General features: G+C 35.7%; 1 protein-coding gene across 3 annotated transcripts in view; it reads right to left on the bottom strand.

Moving 5' to 3' along the window:
• Window positions 1-22,385, bottom strand: part of SH3RF1 (SH3 domain containing ring finger 1) — a 66,823-nt gene that overhangs the window by 9,160 nt on the left and 35,278 nt on the right. For 2 of the 3 annotated variants that reach the window (XM_015861026.3, XM_015861027.2), the window contains exons 3-9: window positions 18,488-18,763; window positions 17,039-17,134; window positions 11,263-11,565; window positions 10,363-10,473; window positions 4,400-4,551; window positions 2,627-2,797; window positions 2,208-2,467 (exon numbers count right to left, since the gene is read on the bottom strand). In XM_015861026.3, the coding sequence (XP_015716512.1) occupies window positions 2,208-2,467; window positions 2,627-2,797; window positions 4,400-4,551; window positions 10,363-10,473; window positions 11,263-11,565; window positions 17,039-17,134; window positions 18,488-18,763 (1,369 nt within the window). Of the gene's footprint in view, window positions 1-2,207; window positions 2,468-2,626; window positions 2,798-4,399; window positions 4,552-6,578; window positions 10,332-10,362; window positions 10,474-11,262; window positions 11,566-17,038; window positions 17,135-18,487; window positions 18,764-22,385 lie in introns of those variants that run through there. The other variant, XM_085544909.1, reaches the window with a different exon arrangement.

The raw sequence follows: 22,385 nt of genomic DNA, 5'->3' as shown, positions 1-22,385 counted from the left end.
CTTAAACAGGTTGGGTATCTCTGTGCCACTGGTATGGTGCATGCACTTCTCAAATACATCGATTCATTTTGATTTTTCAGATACAGTTTAGAGTTCCAGGCTTGTTACAGAAGTAATATCCTGAAATCAAGCCTCTAGTGCTTTCCTCTCCTCAGTCTCCCCTCTACAAATTCCCCTGGTAGACTGTAACAACAGTGTATTTAGAGAAGACTGACACAGTTCATAAGTTTGATATAACAATACTACAGTAAGCATTATATCCAATTACAGTCTCGGAGATAAGAAACACAAGCTCTTAATTAAAAAGAAAGCAGTACTAAATGCTACATATACTTTTTGACACGTGATGTCTCCCACCATATCAGATCTTTCTAAGTATCACGAACATTTGAAAAAAGATGACAAGAATGCAAGCTAGCCAAAAACCAAAAGCAGCAAGCTTTTTATTAAAAAAAAAAAAAGCACGGAACAAAAAACCAACAAAAAATCCAACAATTATTAACTGCCTTTTGTTCACGAGATAAAGCCAGTTTTCTTGCAAGTACCTGCTCTTTTTCAAGTTATGTCTATGCTTGCATGCAATCAATGGAGTGCAAGTACGGGATTGCTTTCTGGCTTTGTTTTCTGAACTGTAACTGCAGGTAGGAACCTTAAGTTCCTCTATTTCCATACAGTTCATCCTTAATGGAAGGGGTATAATATATATTTCCTTCCCAGTTCAGTTCAGTTAAGGAACACAAACTCCTCAGATGCCAGTTGTCTTTGCTGGCACTAAGATAATTTGAAGAATGATCCTCAAAGTCCTAAGTTAAACAGAAACTGAAAAAGAGCCCTACAAATTGCAGCATTAGCCTGTGAAGCCTCATCAAGAGAGTAATACTCAGAAAGCAAAATCTCAAGATGATCACATTTCAGATACTGACTACATAGTTCTCTTTAACATTTGAATATAAAGCAGCCATTATTGCTTCTAGTTTAAGAGGCACTTACAAGGAACAGATCTACAGATGTGACTGAACAGTTACTTTTACACCACAATCCAATGTTAAGCTCCCAGTGAAGAGAGTCCTGCTGCTCTGAATTTACCATTTGGGACCTGAGAAGTTGGTGGGCAGCATGCTGTCATGTTTTCCAGCTAAGTAAACGACAAGAGCTTATTCATCCTGGCAAAATAATAGAGGTGCAGAGACAGAAAAGCCTTTGGAACCCACAGGTGCTTTCTCCTTTGCACAGTCACTTGCAAGCTTCTAGACAGCTCCAAAGGATTTAAAGTAGGAACCACCTGTGCCTGAGAGGCAAGAAAGTACACATGTTTTGCTTAGTTTCTCTTACCACCTGCCAATAGCACCTGGTGTTATTCTCTCTTTTTTTAAAATCTAAAAGTAAATAATGAAGTTCTAACAAAGGATTATTGCATCTGTTTCAGCCTAAGATCAGACTGTAGGAAGACAGGCCAATTAAGGAAACACGGTATCTAAAGACATATACACGGATCCTGCCTTCAAAACCAGACCCAGTGCTGATATCTGAGCTAATGTAAAATGTTTGGGAAGGTGCACAACTCTGAAGGAAGGACAGGCTCCACAAGTCCACGGATATTGAGAGAATAAGGAGCAATCATCCTTAAACTAATAACAGATAATACCATTTGCAATTCCTTTTCTAAAAGGTAAAAAAAAAAAAAAAAAGAAAGAAAGAAAAAAAAAGAATGAATTTTAGAAATCTTCAAAGATAATCAGAGATAATTTAAAAGTAACTGCTGATGTACAGTAATCTGAAGTTATGCAATTATCTGTATGCTGTTAGCATGAAAAAACAAGCTAGCACTTTTCCTCCTGTTGTTTTTTATTACCATCTGAACTCTGCTTGAGCTGGGGAGATCACTGAATGCTCCCATTCTAGGTACTGTTGGAATAAAAAAGTAAATCCAACACTAAAGCACCCATATATAAGTTTCCTACAGGAGCAGTATGTATGTGCATGCAATTGATTGGAGGGGAATAATAAAAGATTCAGCAATTCAGAGAGTTACACTGGAATTCTATATAGTATTCAGCTCTAGAAGACCACTTAAAAACGCTTAAGAAACCCAACATATTTGTACACATCCTGTCTCATTTCACCTGCTCAGACAGACCATGCAGTTTTTCTACCACGAAGATACTACTGCACATACAAAGATATTTTGTTCAATTGTTTTCTTTTACCTGTTCTAACTGCGTTGCGAGCCTGGTTGACTGTCATTTGTCCTGTCACGTGCATAAGAACCTTGGTTTGCGGGCTAGTTTGGATATGTGCTGCAGAAACCACAGCTGTGGGTACAGTGCTAGAGTTCACTGCCACGCCATTCCCCTGGAGCTTTTGAGATGTCCCACTAGCAGTGGAAGGGCTGACCACAGTTACCACTCGTCCTGTTTGACCAGCAGTAGACATGGGAACTTTCGTTTGCGATGCACTTGTCACTGTCCTGTCAAAATTTAACAACAAAATGCTGAAACACAATGCATACTGACACTCATCTTCCAGTACCTAGCTTTAGACTTAAATATACAATCATTTTGGACCTCAAACTAGACAACCTATTTAGATACCTATTTAGATATAGATTTTATATTTAAAAATATACCTTGTAGCTGGAGCAACATAATTGCCAGGAAAAACACCAATCTTGCTTGTATGCATGGAAGTCCCCTTGAACCAGCCATCTTGGCAGCGTTCAAACACTAAGAACATTTCTCCCTTCCGCAATTCCAGTTCATCTTCTTTTCGAGGAGTATAAGGGTATATAGCAACATATCTGAAAGACAAGAAAGCAGATGTAGTTGTTAAAACTAAAACGGTTAAAAACATCACTTGCATTTCTGAACCAGAGAGTGTTCAGAGCCAAAAATGAGAAGATGTGGTAGAAAAGGCCCATCACATTGTTGCAATATTAAAGCATAAATTTGGCAATATCACAATGACCATTAAAAAATATTCTCCTAATTACACTTCACTTTAGTGTACATTACTTCCAGTAAGAATGACCACTTTCTTAATTCACTGCTTTTAATTAAATAGGTGTTGATGAGCTGCAGATCCCACCAAAACCCACCTCTCTCACTACCCTGCTTCTAATATATGACACGCCAAGTTTTAGGAGGACTTGACATTCACAGGTAAGTTAACTAGCAGTTATTAGCCTATTAAAGTTTCTTCCTTGCAATTCAGCATTATTATATAATACAACACAAATTACGGTGAGAGTTGAGAAATGTTTTACTCTTTTTTTTTCTTTTTTAAAAAAGATACTTGTGGAAAACTGTGTGTGTCCCCAGTCCTGTAACAAACCTCTGCAGGAAAGCAAATGATGCGCTTTAATTGGTGTTCATTAACTTCCCTTTTAGTTAAATCATTCCAAATTTCATTAGCATCCTCAAATAAAGCAATCCTTTGAAGATGGAGGATGGGAATAAATGAGATAGAACTTGGTTAATGGCACTAAGCAATAATGATCCACAAGAAGCAATGCTAAAAATGCTTGACACCAAAGAAACAGCCCAAATCCAGATGCACCTGCTACACAAGATTGGTACTCTTTTGAGAGGAAGGAAACCTGACGCAACAATAAATACAAAGACAGGACAATAATGGTCCTTGTATAATTCAAATGTGTCCTATCAAATGGCTCAACGACTCCTTAATTTTGTTGTTGCTTTTTCCCCCACTTTCTTATTCTCCAAACTGCATATAATGAAGTTTCAAAAAAAGATGTTGTCACAAGTACATGTTAATATACAAAATATTTTCAACCAGAAGGATCATGCACATTTGCTTGTATAAGCGTGAAAACACTAACTAGCAGCTTTCTGCCTTCATTTCAAACTGACACCCAGTAATTAACTGAACTGTAGAATCCTCAATCAAATTTCAATTGCAACTTACACAAGCAGGTTGACAATGACATGCAAATATAACAGACTAAATGAGGAACAGCATTCCTATATTTTAGCATGAATTATTCCATATGAGAACAGTCTTTTCATTCCACTCATAACAGAAAACACTGAATAAATTCACTCCACTGTTTGCCATTTGCAGGCTATACAGTCTTCATCACTAACTTCAGGATTCATTCATATTCTGCCTGACAGATGCTTTATATTTTTGAAGTGAGTTGTTTTTTTTTAAACAAATGGCATCAGCTGATTATATTTACTTAAGACATAAATAACACTCAGTACTAAGGCCATCTGAGGATATTATCATTATGTATGCCTTGCTGCTTTTGTTTAAAATAGTACATGTGACTTCCTGGGAATTTTAGCAGAACATAACCAGCTGACATGAAGTAATTACAAAATGAAGTTCCTGATCACATAGTGTCTTTCTGATGGCAGAATGTTTCAATTTTACTTACACACTTGGACGAGTTTGTGGTCTTAAATGTGCCATTTGGTCAGCTGATCCTGATGCAGACCTTTGAATTACACCTGTAGGCTGAGGTCCAGAAGAGGCTGATGCAACAATTGCAGCAGAGAGTGGTGGTGGTGGAAGTGGGGGATTCATATTCTGACATTTTGAGAGGGAAAACAAAAAACCATCAATATTTTTTTCAACTAATCAAACAAATGATATGCTAAGGAAGCAAGTAAACAAAAAAACCCAGTAAAGTTCAACATTCCACTACCTTCTGGTGAATACACAGGTTGGATTGCCTGTATTTTGCTTTTTCAAGTTTAGATCTTGAAGTCTTGGCAGCTAATTAAGCAAAGGACAAATAATCTTGAAGGAAAAACTGATGGCATTGTTTCTAACTATAACATCTTTAGGATAGGACTCAATGGAAATTCAGAAGCCTTCCAGGAGGCTGATTCTGCATCCTACTGCTGACTGTGCTTCAAAACATTATTGGTTTTGTAACCTGAAGCTGAAACATAATATACTATTTGAAAGCAGTGCACCCCAAACCACCCCTCTTTTGGGGGAAAATTTCTTTTGATGTATGGGTAACAAAAAGCAAGCACAATATGAGATCATAGCCACTGAGCTATTGTTACTGCTTTCACTTATTCTTCTAGTTTAAAGGGTTAGCTTTTGAAATTCAGTATTATCAAGATTGGTAATCTTTAACAAACACTCCAGTAAAAAGGCAAAGTTCCTTTACAGGCAGATATTAACAGGGGTTCTGCCTACAGGATTCTATGCCTTTTGAGACTCAATGGAGCAATTGTTACCTTCTGCTCTATAAAGCCTCAGACAATCCTTTAGGAGCTTGTGTACTGACACTCCTGGGAAAATTGTCTCAGAAAAGCAGAACTTTTCTTTCCTCCTTCCAAAAATAATTATTTGTATTACAACAAACAAATAACAAACCTCACATACTTCAAAATGTAAAACAGAATTCATTTCATACATGATCTCAGACTAAAATCAATCTTTAATACTCAAACTCATGGCGACTGAGATCTAAAAGAAACCACAGAAATAGAAATTAACAAAATGTACTGAAACGCTGCCTGGCTCGCTCAGTACATCTGCATATAAATGCATTGAAAGTAATTTTAATTCCCCTCAAACAGCCTACTCCTAAAAGCCTGTTGTTTTCCTAAACAAAAAGGTACAGACAAAGTAGTCTTGCACTGTGGGATTAGTACCTCACTGCATTTCGTGAGTGTTAATAAAAAGATGACAATGTAAGGCTAGTTCAGTCAATCAAGACACAGTGAAGTATTAAGCAGTACAAAACCTGGAGAAAACTGATAGTCTCTCACAGCAATCATAATTTCTATCAAACTTCTTATGCTTAATTCGATATGAATAGAAAGGTAAACTGCAACTGCAAGTTGAATGTAAGCAACTACTTCCAGACAACTGCTCTAAATAATATAAATTCAAATGTTTTTGGGGGAATGCAGATTCAGCTACATATGGTTGAATCTGTAAATTCACATTAGAGCTGATCAGCTGGAAATCTTTGTAGAAATCCATGCACCAAGGCATCACTATTTTGTACTTCCTGCAGCTCTAAAGCCATAAGTGTTGGGTGTTGTACTTATCAAATCACTTAATATAGATTGAATTTTTAGCAGCAATACAGGCACATTCCCAGCTCTATTTTATTTTGCTCCATTCAGGTTCTGCTCCCCTACCCATACCTATTACTATGGTAATGAAACCTGCAGCGAGCCACAGCCCAATTAAACCCCTAAAGACTTAGCAAATACTCAGAAATCTAAACAATCTACCTGATATGCTTTGGAAGGCAACTGCTTCTCTGCTAGCACTGCTATGTTTTAATAAAATGGCCCCAAATGCTCTAGACAAATTTTCAGTAAGTTTTCCAACACTTAGCTACCATTGTAGCTATTTAGAAAACATATCTATCTTTAGCACAAGCTAGTTTTGACGGTCTCCATAGTCAGCATTTTGTGAAAGAATATATGCAAGTCCCAAATGATTTAATAAAATACACATATCAAAATAATTTTAAGTATTTTTAATATCACGAAGTTGAGTTGTTAAAAAAAAAAAAATGAAGCTTTCTGGAACTACTCATCACAAAGCAAATGTACTTTCAGCATCAAATGGCATCTTACATGCATCTCTGAAGCATGACGATTGTTTCTTAATTGAAAGATGGAGCACCAAACATTTTGATATTTATATAAAGAATTTCAAAACGTGCTTTTAAGTATGTTCCAGAAACTCGCATATATTGCTGATCTTCAGTATATAGAGGCTTCAATCCTGTATCAGTCAGCTGCAGACCAGCCATCAGCTCACCCAAAGGAAAACAAGAAGCAAAGCAGTGAAAAAAAATTAACTATCTTCATTACTACAAGGCCTCGGAAAAAATATACAACTCACAAAATCCCCTTCAGAGCTAACAAATTAAGGTTCATGTTTAGCAAAATCCCTGATTATCAAGAGCAGGCCTCTCACATAAAACCTCACCATTTCTTTCAGCTGTTTCTTCTTACCAGCCAAAGTTAATTTGAATAGCTGTTGATTTAAATTCAGTTCTTGTTTAAACCTCCTCCTGATGCACACTACTGAATCAGCCAGAACAACACGAAAGAGAGTTGTAAGTCATCAGTATACTGTAACTCTCACAGCTTGTGTCTCATCAGTAACAGATCACACTATCTTATGTACTTTAGCACAGAAGGGCAATTTTTGCGTGGGTGGGTGAGAGAACAAACAGAACCAGAAAGAAGGATTTTTTTTTCATTTTTGAAACCTTCAGTATGTAAACTAAAGTAAATAATCCAAATATAGACCATCTATTTTACATACACCACTATTTCAAATACAACATACTTAACTTGAATAGGTAGGAATATAGATATCTGGGCAACTGGAGTCCAAAACACACTCCACATCTCAAGAGAATATTAAGACAGAATGAAAGGATGGTAAGCTATCCGTTGTTGTTAGTCTGTTTTTCTTATGCTGCTTATGAATGTAATGAACTTAGTTGTGGTTGATTTCACCTTTCTTCTGTATCATGGCTTGTGTTGCATACTTCCTCTAACTCTTTTTTTTTTTTCTTTTTTTTTCTTTTTTTTTTTTTTTTTTTTGGCAAAGATGATGGCAACTAGATCTCCTCCATTAGATAACTGCCTTATAAACTACATCCAAGAGCTCCTTCCAAACTAAATCTGGCTTACATAATTGTATGTGCCCATTTTCACCCAGCAACTATTGAACCTGACCTCTGCTATTCATATTTTATAAAGAACTTCAAATATACTAATTGTCTACAAAGTTCAAAAACACAAGTAGCCAAGAAGAGAAGATCAGTTAATCCCCCTATTAGGGACAAAGCTGTCGTCTGAAGTTCCAGAGAACACTGCAAGTGATAGTATCAGTCAAAAGCCTAGCTATGAGAAGTTTGTCTCAGTTCACAGCTTCTTCAATTTCAAAGAACCAAACCTCAAAATGAGGTTTCATGCTGCTGGCAAAAGAACTAGTTTAAAGCTGTAAAATAAAACTCCAATTACCACAGGCTTTCTTGATGCAAATAAAAATTTGCTGATGAGATACATACAGCAGATAGCGTATGTGGCCATTCAACACAAGCACTCAATTCTTATTTGCGTCAGTTTTGGCTACAAATTTGTAACACACAACTCATAAAACTTATGGTACCAAATATTATCTACAAAAGAGAACAAAATAAAATGAATGCAGTTGGCATCTTCTGTACTACTGTAAAAAGCAATGCAATAAACTAAAGTGTCATCCTATAATTGTATGCAGATACAAGAGCCACAGATTTGGAGGCTAGGAAGTCATTTTATGAGTGACTTTTTACCTAAACAAGACAGGTAAAAACATTTCTAAAAAATTCACATCTGTCTTACAGAAGGTAAGAGCAGGCTGTAACTTCTCTTCACTTATAGATTCATAAATAGAATGTAGATAAATGTGATAAATGTGTAGTGGATCTCAACCATGAGAGTTCTTTACTGGCGCAGACCCTAATTTTAACCCACAAGCTCTCAACCTGGTTGTGGCTTTCTCTGAGGCAGCTCTTTGCAGTCTATCTGCCGTTTAAGATAGAGGTCAAATCCCCCGCACCTCCTACCCTGCCTATCCCTTCTGAAATGCTTGCAGCCTTCAATCATAGTATTCCAGCTGTGTGATTCTTCCCATCATGTTTCTATGACAGCAGTTACGTCATAGTTTTCTAATTGCACCATGGTGCCCATATCCTCTAGCTTATTTACCATGCTGTGTGCACTGGTACAGAGGCACTTCAGCTGGGCTGTAAGCCACATTATGTTCTTGCATTAGTCTTCCCGAATTCCTCTGGGACCAATTTGAGGTTCTTCCCTGCTACTTCCCTAAAGTGACAGTACTCACTGGCTCTTCTGTCACACAGAAGTACATCCCTTTTCTAATCAAATCTAGTTTAATTACAGCAAAGGAATATAGCTTCCTGTCCATCAACTGATTATGAATTACACATATGATATCTTATTTCCTCCTTCTCCCTTTATCTGAGTTCAGCACGAAGCAAAACAAATTGTATCAAACGGCTTGTTCTCAAAGAACAATCAATTACTTTAAACAGTGTCATAAACACCAAAATAATCAACAGGTACAATGTCCAATTAAATCATATTCATGCTCCTTGTTCCATCCCAGCCCTCCATTTATTCTATTTGAATAGTATTCATAAATGAGGAGAAAAGCTAAGGAGGGAAGCTTTGAGAACTGCAAGAGTTTAGACTCAAGCCAAAACAAAACAAAATCCAGGCTACAATATACACTGGAATATTGTATCAAACAGCGCTATTGTTCCTTAGCTTAAAATTAATGCTCAGAATATTAAGTAGGGTATTTCCAGAAGGGAAAAAATATAGAGAGGGAAAAGACTGTCACCTTCTCTGCTATCAGAGCTGTTCTGCATAGTTCTAAAATAAAAATACATTTCTAAAGCAAGCGGAAAAGTGGAATCTAAAGATGAATTTCAGTCTGTGACTACAAATCATCTAATATCACCTATAGGAAAAGAACCACCTGACCATAGCCTGAGCTGTCAGCTTGTATTTTAACCGTGCAGAAAACAAGTTAAGAAATGGAACATTATGTACAGAAGGTTATTGACTTTTAAAGAGGGTGGCAGAGAATAATTTAGATTCTCAATGGGAATTATATGCTTAATTGGAAACATAACCAGGAACCTAGTTATCACAAAGAGAAAGCATCACTGTTGGATACAGGACAATCATGTGGCAAAGGTTCGCTCCATGCTGCATTTAGCACTGTAATTTAATTCCTATGGGTACTGATGGTGAGATTACTTTTGAACAAGCTTATGCAACTAAAGCACCCAAGGTGGTTTAATGACTTTGCACCAAAACCAAAATAAAGTGTTTTTCCACACTGGTATCAAATTAAGAACTACTGATTCTTAATAACAAGTGTCACTAAGAATAAAGAAGACCTTCAGATAGAAAATTTGAAATGATGCTTTAAATCCTTCTAACCCATCCTTTCCAAAACTGACCATCTTGCTCACAAATTAAATCAATATCTTATGCTTGCAGCAAATACATGAACTACAACTGTATTCTGCCTAACAAGGGTATCAACAATGAATTTGTTTGCCAGTATTTGCAAGTACTTACTGAAGGATGGGATCAAAGAAATCTAACAGATTGAGGAAAACTAGAGAAACTGATAGGGATAACATGATGCAAGAATTATTTTATAAAAAAATGTTTCTGTGGTAGTTCAATATATACTATCATCTATTACACAGATTACCATCATCTCAAATCAGTGTATCAGAACTCCAGAAAGAAGTACAGAAGGACTGTACAGACCAAAGACATATGAGAAGGCTGGGTTTCCTTAAACAGTACTTACACCAAGAGCAGCTTGGTAGGTAACTTCTGATGGGAAGGTAAATGAGGGCCCTGTTGTGACTGGGCTGCTAGGGGGTGGAGTCACAATCAGCCCTGTAGTACCGATATGAACCTGTTGAAAAAAAATCAAAAGCAGAGTCAGTTCTGATTATCTTTATGGGAACAGTTGGTTTTTTTTTTTCACAAAGCTGTAAGCTTCATTGTCAAAATCACCAGCATTCAACCACACAAAATTCTACAATAGAAATAATTTTGGGTTAGAAACTCATGAAAAAGGTACTGGATCACACTTCTCACTGGAAATATATATACATACATACATATATATATATATATGAAATTTTGGAGATGTATTGAACTACATATTGAATGTTACTATCTCTACCATCAAAATGTATTCTTTATGTGAAGCAGACAATTGCTTTCCAACTGCTGTTGCTTGTAAGTAAAGGTTTGGAAGAAGCATGTGATTAAAAAATAAATTAAACCAGATTACTACTTTTCACCACCTGACTAATGTGATGCATTTCTGGGATGTAAGTAGCTTTCACACTGAATTTACATTTTACTTGCATACACTTTATTGATATGCTGTATTATATTCAATTTAGAAGAAAATGAAGAAATTAAGTCATAATTTCTAAAATTTAACAACCACCTGTGATTCTTAAGAAATGGAGAGCAGTAAAAAAAAAAAATTACAAGAACAAAAATATCTCCAATCATTTTATAAGGACCACTGAAAATATTTTTCTTTAAAATGTAAACATTGAGGATGAGCTTTGTGACATTGTAATATTAATTGCATATTAGAAATAATTTGGAATAAACAATGCAACAAGAAGCCTTTTAGTTACTTAAAAAGTAAAGCATGATTTATACTTAATTTCACGTAAATTACCTGAGAAGGGGCACTACAAGAAAGTCCCGTCAGCTCACTTATGCGTGCTGCTGCAGTTGGGTTGCTTGAGCTGATGAGGACAGGAGGACTAATTTCCATCGAGTGGCGATTCTGAGAAGACTGTGAGGACTTGTTGGACATAGTGAGGGAGGTAAAAGAGTGTCGTTTTTTGGTGTTTTTCTTAGTATCGGTGTGCTTTTGGACTGAATTGTTGAGGACTGCCCCAGAGGTACCTTCTCCAGAGTCTACAGCAGAACCTGAGGGCTTATCCAATTCTATCAGCTGCTTGGCTGCTGTGTTAAACTACAAAAAAATAAAAAATTAAAAAAAAAAAAAAATCACACATAATTAATGTATAATATAAAAATCACCTACAAACAACCAAAATCTATTTTCCTATTTTACTACTTAATTATATTAATTTTATTATTCATATTATAGTAAAACTTAAACTGTGCAACTAAAAACTCAAAAATGTGCCATACTGACCAACAAATGAGTAGACACAGATCTATGAGTCTTTCACTACAAACTTAGCATGATTAGGTTCAGACTGATGCAGACTACCAACAGGAGGTGTAATTTCAGCACAGAAAGGAAGACATGCACTGGTCCAAATTTGAATTAATTCAGTAATATTCATGGCCTGTGTTATCTAGAATAGTCAAACTAAATCACAACAGCTTCCTTTGACCTTATAATATAAACATCTGTATTACATAAAAACTTTGTTTCATTTTAAGCCTTTTTTGTTGTTTATGACATCGACCTAAACCTTTGTATTGAGGTTCCTGAAGACATTCCCTCCTAGCATCCCTTTCAATTTATGCAGTTATTTAAACTGTAGCAATAGTGAAAAACAGGTTTCCTAAGCACAAACTTAATTACATAGCAGGGCAAATCCAGCTATATTCTTATACTGCCTGACAAAGTAACATACAAGCATAGAACAGCATAAGAAAAGAAACATACATCAAGAACCTGGTGGAAATATCTTCTCAGCTTTTAATAATCTGTAGCCTCTTAATTCTCTAAAGCTGCGATAGCATGTTTATGCGTAAGAGTGGAAAATCAATTCTTCTTTTAAAGTTTATCTAAGGGGAAATTGTTCCTCCCCCCCCGCCTTAAAAAAAAAAAAAGTCCCTATTTGCTGATTTGCTATAACAAGTTGATATAAAATGCAAACAAATCCTTCCTCTCTGATAACAAAGTATTAAATCCTGTACATTTTCTTGTTAAAGTAGATTAGACAGAAAGGGGAGGGGGGGGAATCTAGATTTCCCACAAAACCATGATTTCATCTCATTAATATTTTAAAGGTACTATAAATAATAGCATCAGAACTTTCATTTATTCATAAGCTGATGTAAACAAGCACCAATCTTTTGATCAAATAAATTAACATTAATACATTCCATTAAGTATGAATGGTGTTACCCAGGTAATTCAATCCATTATGAAGAATGGAAAAAACCTCATCTCAAGAACAACATGATTTAAGAATGAGATTAGCAACTGTAGAAGCACTACTTCTGCTTTTCAGGACATTTTTTTGTATTTATTTTAATCAACTCCCTGAAAGTCTTAAGGCACCAAACTATGCTGATAAGGAGTTTTGAAGTATCTTGTCCCATAAAAACTTTACTACACAAGTTACACATTATTAACCATTTTAACCATTAGCCATCTAAGCGTGTCTCAGAAACATCAGTATCTCATATACTAAACATTTTCTGAGCTCTGACAAAGAAGTAGATAACATAAAGTGGTTATATATATATATAGATAGATAGATATCTATAGATAGATAGATATAGATAGACACACATACACCATACACAAATTTGTTAAATAAACAGATTATTTTCAAATAGTATTTCAAAGACAAGATCTGGAAGGAAATGACATGCATAGACAGAAGAAATAAGGATCAAAATGGGAATTACTGAACAACGAGGAACCGATGCAAAAACCTGTGAAGTTGTAAGGGCAGGAAAAATTACGTTATGAAAGGCTTTAACAAGGAAAAAGAACCCACAATACAGTACATAAGAAGAGGGAAACAAAGGAGGATTTGAAAAAGATGACAACATAGAAATAATTCCTACAAGTTCCTACTACTGGTTCTTTAAAACATAGCTGAAAACACAAGGCAGAATAGTAGAGAACAATGTCACAGTAATAAACATTCATAAAAGTGGTGTAAACACTGTGTTTTTCTCCCACTAGATATGAATCATATATACAAAATATTTTTATACCATTTATGTGGTATGTGAAGCATCCATACAGCTTTCTACAACTAATTTACAAATTCATCTTTTGGATTTTTACTTTTTTCTTTATTTGTTAAATTTTAAATTTAGATTGTACATACATTTTCAATGGACTAATGAAAACGATTATTTTAACACGGAAAACCAGTAGGAAGTTGAAGGACATGAAACAAACAACAAAACAAGACCAAAGACAGACTGTTCTGATACTTACTCTTCAACAAGGAAGAATAGGCAGGCTTTTCAAAGACTTAACAATTTCATATATTTTGTACTGTCAGTCATTTTCTATTATTTCAACTCAAAATTGAGTTCTTCACACGCTACCTGAGAACCTGTTGTGTAATCCATATTGTCTTATAACACTGGCCACATCCAATCTTATCCAATCCATTTTCTATCACTTAACACTTTGTTCGCAAATAATGTAGATCAGACAAATAAAGGCAGTACACATTTATAAAATATGAATTATCTAACAGAAAAGTGAAGGGATCACCCATGAGTAAAAAACAAAATGAAAACAAAAATGCCTCACTGCCAGAAGCATCCCGAGGCACCACAGTTACAGCTAATTATGTTTGTTTACCTCCTCAAACTAAAAATGCCTGCAGAATCTGGTTACTCTATAAAGCAAACAACACATTAGATAAAAGTTAAAGCCTGCTCATGGGAATGACTCAAATATAAGCAACATACTGAGCTTTCTTAAAGACAGAAACAAGCACAGGACGATAACATGCAACCTAATGATGGCTGTGAATGGATGGCTGGCCTTGCCAATGAAACAACCTACGGACAGCAATACAGCACAGTATTTTGCAGAGGGCACTTCATCTCTTAGTTGAGAAATCAATAGCTTGCATTCATTTTCCAAAGAAATGGCTAGCCATTGCTATCAAGTGTTTGAATACAGTATTCCTTTGTCCAACAAATACCCCTGCATCTGTATCCATGCTTTCTATCAGGTTTTCCTGAGGAGACACATTTAAATTGAAACTGCTTTAACTTTCACATTCACATAGTTTTATTTTTAATTGATAAAATCTTTGCTGCATCAGGTCACCTGAAACCCAGTTCCCCTCTCTATCAAGCCCAGGAAACAGAACAACTCCCCAGATGGAAACGACACAGTCAGCTGGCTTTGAAGCAGCTCAGTGGCCCTGCAGGCCCTGCAGGGCTTCCATATCCTTGCAGCTGCCTGGAGAAATGATCAGACAGATCACCACAAATGGCTACTGCCAGCCTTCTGCTTATGCTTTACTGCACTTATTTACCAAATGAATTCTGGTATTTTTCGTTCACATGTAGATAGATGGAATTCAAATATCATCACTTTGTGAAATTAAGTCAAAACACTGCCTGCTCCCTCAGTACCCACATTCTTCATCCAGAATTTTTATTTACAAAACTTTACTCCGTTATCATGCATCAAAAAGCTGTCTTTCCCCCCATCACCAACACTATTATTGGTCAAACACAAATTCCTAGGCTGCATTTCAGTTTCACCCATATATTTTCAAACAAAGAGGAAGTGCAACTAGAGGCAAATATCATCTTTATTTGACCCTATCGGTCTTGCTAAACATCCCCCTGGAAGACAGCTAATACCTTAGAAATCCAAATTCAGCTTCATAATTCAGGTTCAGAATATATTCTGTTCAAACCAGCAGAAGAATCATTTTACAAAACTTGAGCAGCTGACAGTCAGAAGCAGAGATATATTTATATGAGTTACTGAAATAAACTCAGTAGTTCTGCATTGTAGTTTTTGTAGAGAAAATAGATCAAAATTATAACACTTTGTAATTGTTATTGTAATGACAACACTGAGATTACCAGATTCAAATATACTGCGAATTAGACTATAATTTTCTACTAGAATCTAACTATCTCTGGTTTCAAGCATAATATACAATATCCACTTTCTGCACATATTTTCTGTTCTGGTCAGTCAAAACAGTCAAGAAGTATTCTTCTGAGTCAGTATTGCTACAGAAGTGTTTCCATTAAATCACATCATCTAACAGTGATAGACAGAATGCTGAATCTAGTAACTATGATGTTTAAAAAGATATGCTAGAAATCCAATCTAAAAATACAGTATGAAATGTAGAGACACATTTACCAAAATATTGAGAAGCATTCTTGTTTAGTACTGGAAAAGATGCTGATAAAGAAAAAAAAACAAGACAATGCTGACACAGTAGGTACATCAAATCTTATCTTACCATTTTTGAAAATGTGTTAGTTGACGGATGCAGTAGCTTAAAATGACAGTGAACTTCATGTTCTACAACATGAATGAGTATTCAAGATATGGATAACAATACTTCACTGTATTTCTGAAAGACTACTTATTGATTCAACTAGAGAAGATGGATTAATAAAGAGATGTTTCCCAGTTGTTCACATTAACTTAGGAAAACAAAAGCTGTCATTATTTTCTACTGACATTTTGATAGAATAATGATTTTCCAGTCTTTCTTTTTTCCATTTGTATCTTTCTAGCTGTTTATTAAGAGTTCTTGCAATAATATAAATAGCTTTTAGACTCTGATCCTGTTTACTAAATGTTAATCCACATCAAAATATCAAATTTGATGTTCTAATTAATACTCAGAATTGTATCTACTTTTAAAGCAAATATATTGCAATTCCATCCATCAGTCGAAAGTTTAGTAATTTAGATAATATTAGCTAGGACTTATTCTAATACAGCTAGAGGTCTTTTTCTAGTATTTTGTTTTAACATTTCTCCTGCTTTCAAAACAGACATTCTTTTTTGGAATGTTTTGCATAATTTATTTTTCACCTGGAGAAATAAGTGTCGTGTGTCTACAATTAAGGACTATGTTATGTAAGTCAGTTAACAAATTACTCTCTTAATGTAATCACTATTAAAATACCTTTCAAATCGTTGTCAGTCTTAGCTTTTATTATTATCACAGACTTTCTATGTTTCAGTCATATAAATGAATAGCGCAAACTGGGGATATTCATGCAGGTAATAAGTTGTCCACAAACACAGCCAATTATGAGTTTTTCAAGGGCTTCAAGATCTCTAACTTTCTAGTTGTGCTGATTTTGTTTGAGAGGGACTGTGTAATGCTTATTATTTTCTGACTTGCTGATTGCTTTTATTTTGTGGTTAAGTGTGGTCTGTGATTGACTACATGACTCACAGTATTAGTAAGAAAATACAGTGACTGCTTCCAATACTTTCACTCTGATTTCATTTGCTGAAAACAAGTATCAAATGACTACGTAAAAAACACAGATTCAACTGCTGAAGGCATGAACTCTCCCAATCTAAGCACACAGACCTTATAAATAACTTTAGACATAGAATAGTCTATCTCATGTTACTTTAGAATCCACAGTATTATTTTATAAAGTATAACAGTATTATTTTAGAAATGCTATTAGTTAATTGCAGTAGTTCATTTGTAGAAGACTAAGTACACAGTGGGCATGGCCTTACTGATAGCACAACTCACCTCAACGTATGAGATTGGAAATATTCCTATCTTGTCAGCTAGCATTCCTTCTGCCCAGTTTTCATCCACTCGACGAATTACAGTTAGAACATCATCCTGTGGGAACATACAGTGATTATGTCTCCCAACTCTAATTAAACTTCTAATTAAATTTCCCTCCACAATGCATGGGTAATCAAAGAAGGTGCTACATGGCAAGAACCACACAGAAAGCATTCTGTAATACAAGTATGCCATTCTTGGGGCTGAAGTCAATTCCAAGTGTTCCTTCTCTTATTTTGACAATGGTAAACTAACTGCCCACAGCCAACCTCAGTCATTCTATTTTGTCCTTCATAACAAACATCCAAGCATGCTCAGCTTGTTGTACTCATCAACTTCCCTTTTAAATACTGGCATTAAGCCATAAAACCTCTACTTATTTTTTATTTTATTTTTTCATATCAGCTAACTCATTATCCAATGTTCCATAGATACTGCTCTTCTACTTAAACATTCAGGAGCACTGCTAAGTGGCACAATTTCTTTCAGATATATCCCGAGCTATTGTTTCTAGATATGGCTTTGAGTATGACACAAAAACAGCATCACGTGCATATTAAACATCGCTATACTGAGATTCATATTTAATTTGTAGGTAAGTTAAATCATTTTGAAACATAAGATGCCAATTCAAGCACAGCTGAAGATCAAAAAAAGAACAATTTGCCAACTGTCTAATCAAAATATGCAAGTTTATGACAATAATCCTCAACGCTAATAATTATGTGTAGTAAAAGCCACTGCCTGACCAACCATACTTCTGCTAACTTCACAAAAAGAGATAAAACCTTTTGCTGTTAGAATTTTAGCCATCCTTTCCATTTTCAGTAGGCAAGGACAAAAATGCAATTAGCTCACATTTGATCCTGAAATACTTTTGTACAACCTGATATAGATCCAAAAACAAGGAAGAAACAGCTCTAATAAATCACAGCCTTAAAAGATGGACAATTCATTACAACAGAAACAATTTAAGAATGTAATATCTTCCAAAAGGCGATTAGTGATGTTACAGATTGACAAAGATTAGTACTGCTTTGTATTTAGTATCTAAAGCCTAAAAATTACACAAAATGCATAGCTGAAAATTAACATCTAGAGTTTCCTTAGAAGATGGAACAATTAATAACATTGGTTATTTATTGGAGATTAAGAATGCAACGCTTGCAATTACGAAAAGTTCCATCCACAAAAATAAAATCTTAAGAGAAATTGTATGCAATTAGAAAGAAAAGGAAGGCAAAACTCATTTACATAAGAGAAAGTAAAACACCTATAGAATTATCTGCCCTTTTCATATTTGTATGGATCCACTAAAAACGTACACAAGACTACAAACATTTTATTATTTCTTTCCAAAGTGAATGAAATTATTCAAAGAAAATATTTATTTTATTCATATTTTACCTTTGCAAATGGTAAACAGTCCTTATCCGCTTCCTTGTCTTTTACTTCGAAGTCATAAAGTGCTTTGCACTGAGGCGGAGGTTGAGGTAAAGGTTTAATAATCTGAACGAAATTGGTAGGAAAAAAGCCATGGATACCATTGACTTCTCCATGATACCAATTTTCATCCACCTGTCGACGCAAAATGATGATGTCTCCTTTACTGAACTTCAGATCTCCAGGTTCTTTTCCCTCATAGTTGTACAATGCTTTGGCACATGGTAACTGAGGTACACCCTACAGGAGAAGAAAAAGAAAACACCTGTAGAGTTAGTTAAGCATCACTAAATAGAATTTGTATTACATTCTTTTGGGGACAATGAAAGACAGTAAACATAGAAAATTGCTAAGTAAAAAATTTTTTATGTATATATATGTGTGTGTGTGTATTATTATTATTATTACAAATATATATATACAATAATTTAAATATATAATATAAAATTATAATAGAATTATGTCACTGCACACTCTACTGATTTTACCTTAACAGTTTCAGTTCTATTTTCAGCAAGACTGCAGCATTACAAGACAGTGAAGAAGCAAAATAAAAACCATTGTACTTAAATGCTTACAAACAAGACCACTATGCTATATCAGTTCAATATTGAAAAAAACAAAAAAACAAAAAACAAACAAAGGAGGAAGGGGGAGGAGAAGGAGCACTATTGGAAACTATTCTGATCACTTGAGAGAGATGACAGAAAAATTCTGCAAGAAAATACAACATTAGAATAACAAATCTGCTATGAGACCTTTGAGGCACATTTTCTGCCTGTCTGGCTTGCTTATTAATGATGAGGATGAGGATATAAGGGAGGTGTTTTCCAGCCTGAAAAACAAATCTCACTTTATTAAAGATGAGAGCTTTCATCCCGAATGACTGCTTTTATTTATTTCTCAAACATAGCTAAAAAGAATTACCGAAAAAATGAGCTTAAAAGTGACTATCCTTGTCTTTTCTTCCAATCCCTCCATAATATCTGAAAACTGTAGGTAATTGGTGCTGCTCTTGAATGCATGTGCGAATTACAAAACAATGCTGTAATCCCTTCTTACAGAGTGAAACACAGAACTCTAGCATTAGAGATACTTCCTTCAAAACTCTCTTCTCTCTCTAATTACGAATTTTTAGAAGAGGGTACAACCCTCTACTAATGTAAGCAGCAGTAACATGCATTACCAACACGGCCTTAACATGCAAAAGATAGCATTCATAGTCAACTACAGCACAAGTTTTTTTGTTGTTGTTGTTTATTTGTTTTAATGGAATTTTATTAAAGATATAATAAGACAAATTGTAATGAAATTCATTGCTGGAAATATTACTCAGAAAGGCCTACACCATGGTATGTCTCTCCTGGACCAGCACAGTGCACATGCAATTACAGTTTACAATCTATCTCAAGAAGCACACAATGCAAGGGGATTCTCAGAAGGAACTCTCAGAGTCTGTGTCGCTAGACAGGAGGCAGAGTACTTGATAACTGATTTCATATTTACCACTTGAAATTTTATCTTTTAATGGAATCCAGTTTCTTTGGACTTTCTCAAGTTTTGTGCATGACCTTACAATCACAGCAATTATTTTAAAGGTATTGTTTATTTGTAAACTTATTCAACAGTTTTTTTTCTATATGAATGTCACTGGATAATCATACATACATACACAAACAGATGTACAGATCAGCTTGACTTACACAGGAATACGGCAAGCCACACTTCATTCTATTGCAGCTTAGATGGGCACTAAATCCTTTATATTATCACTATTCATATAACTGTTCACAAAAATCTGGAGATCTTCAGGCTGATAAAAACAATACATGCTTTCATGATCACACTTAACTGCATTGAGACACAATAAAAACAGCATACCCTATATGAGCCCAGATAGGTAATAAGACAAAGATATCAACTAGAGAATTTGCGGTCTCTAAATGGTTGAAATGGAAATTCACGGCCGCAGAAGCAGCATGCCCCTGTATAACAAAGAAAGCACTGTCTGCTCATCCATTTCCTCTCCCAGTAAAACAAACAAGCTAACAAAAAAACCTGCTGCACTTCACAAATTATGATCCCAAGAGCTACTTGGCAGAAAGAGGGGACCCAGCACTCATGTCTACAAGAAGACAGTCTCTGTCTTGCACTGAGGACAATAACTGGAGTTGTCCCAGGATAAAGTTACCTGTCACTCTATTTTAGGGAAGAAGTTGCAAGACTGCTCAGAAGACAAATCCCTTTTTGGATACACAAACGAAACCAGAATAGAGTGCCAGTGGAACAGGTTATGTCAAAGAAAATTCAATATCGCATTTATACAGTTTATCACAAAACCCGACATGAACAAAGGTTTAAACACACAAATATCTGCATGTATTTTTTATGCAAGCACTTTCCTACAAAGCCTAAAATAATTAATTGCTGTTGAACAGGCCGAGTTTCTCCAAAGCCTTTTCACAGCATTCAATAAAAATGGTTCCCAAAAGAACAACATTCAATGAAATACAAGCTTATTCTCAGCCAGCTGCCAACAACTAAGCATAAATGCTGAAACAATTTGAAAAAGAAAGACAAACTGCCTTCTGCAATAGGCAAAGGATGAAGCAGGAACAAGATGTTGCACACAGGCACACGTGCCCAGGACACAGCCCACCAGGCTGCCACAGCTCCCGCCTGCTGCACCTACGGCTTTGCTGTTCAGCCTCCCCTCCACCTCTCAGCCTGCTCACCAGGCCAGCTAGCCACCACGATAACGCTGAGCCAGAGTTTCCAGCTCACTCCCTGCCTTTCGCTTGGCTACACATGAAAGAAAGGCTTTGGAAGAAAAACTTTGCACGCTACCCTGAGGTTTACAGCTGCCATTTACCCTGGAGCTCTTTGAGAAAGCAACCAAAGTACAGACTGGAAGCATTTTAGGAAACGAGAAGTTAAAACCCAGAAAGAAACCATGCAAAACGGGTTTCTTAGAATTATTGCCTCAGACATCTTTATGGAATTAAAAATGCTTACATACCAACAGTTTAAATTCAGTTTTAGTGTAGACACAGATAGAAATAATTTCTCACTTGCAAGATTCCTTTACAGAAGAAATATGGTGACATCAAAACAGCTCAACAAGAGTATCAAGAAGTGTATATACATTTACTTATATGAGGCTAGGATTTCTTATCCATCCTTGTATTTCTTCCCATCCAGGTATTCTGTCTTAGAAACCTACAGAATTCCCTTGCAACTCTTTTTGGATTTACAATTTCTCTTCAATCACCTTATTTCTAACTTTGCTTTTACCCTTTTAACAAACAGTTTGCAACTGTATGTATTTTTCATGAGCTTAAGCCAAGATAAACTTATGCCACAGAAACACGAGATCCAATTTCCTTTCGAAAAGAAGTTTCTGTGGCAGAAGCCCAAATGTAAATATGCTTACACTGGCATAAAACAGAGTTCATTGTGTAACTTCTTTCACTTGGAGAACTAGCATAAGCTGAAGGAGCACAAGAATGACCTCCTTCTCCTGCCCCACAAGGAAAAGCGTTCCACGGGCAGTTCTCCTCACCAGTCTCTGCTGCAGCTCTGCTGGTCATCCCTTTCCAAGAAGGATTCTTCCTGCTGCTGGGCTGCAATTTGGCCTGGGAGTTCCTTTTGAACCAGGTGAACTTACCTACAATACCTGCACAGCTTTCAGTTATCCCAGATTCCCAGACACTAAGCACCTTCAAGGGAGCAGGCTGTCTTCTTTTTATAGAACACTGGACAGACAAAAAAGCTTTTTGGAACTGTCCAGGTGCAAAACCAAAGCACTATCTGCCTCCAAAAAAGATAGTCTGCTCGTACAACTCAGCAGTTGTTTATAAAA

The sequence above is a fragment of the Coturnix japonica genome, chromosome 4 (assembly GCF_054131305.1).
Source record: "Coturnix japonica strain WE chromosome 4, WE-NBRP24, whole genome shotgun sequence".
NCBI classification, from domain to species: domain Eukaryota; kingdom Metazoa; phylum Chordata; class Aves; order Galliformes; family Phasianidae; genus Coturnix; species Coturnix japonica.
The sequence above is the reverse complement of the archived record's forward strand: the minus strand, read 5'-3'. Positions and strand labels throughout refer to the sequence as shown.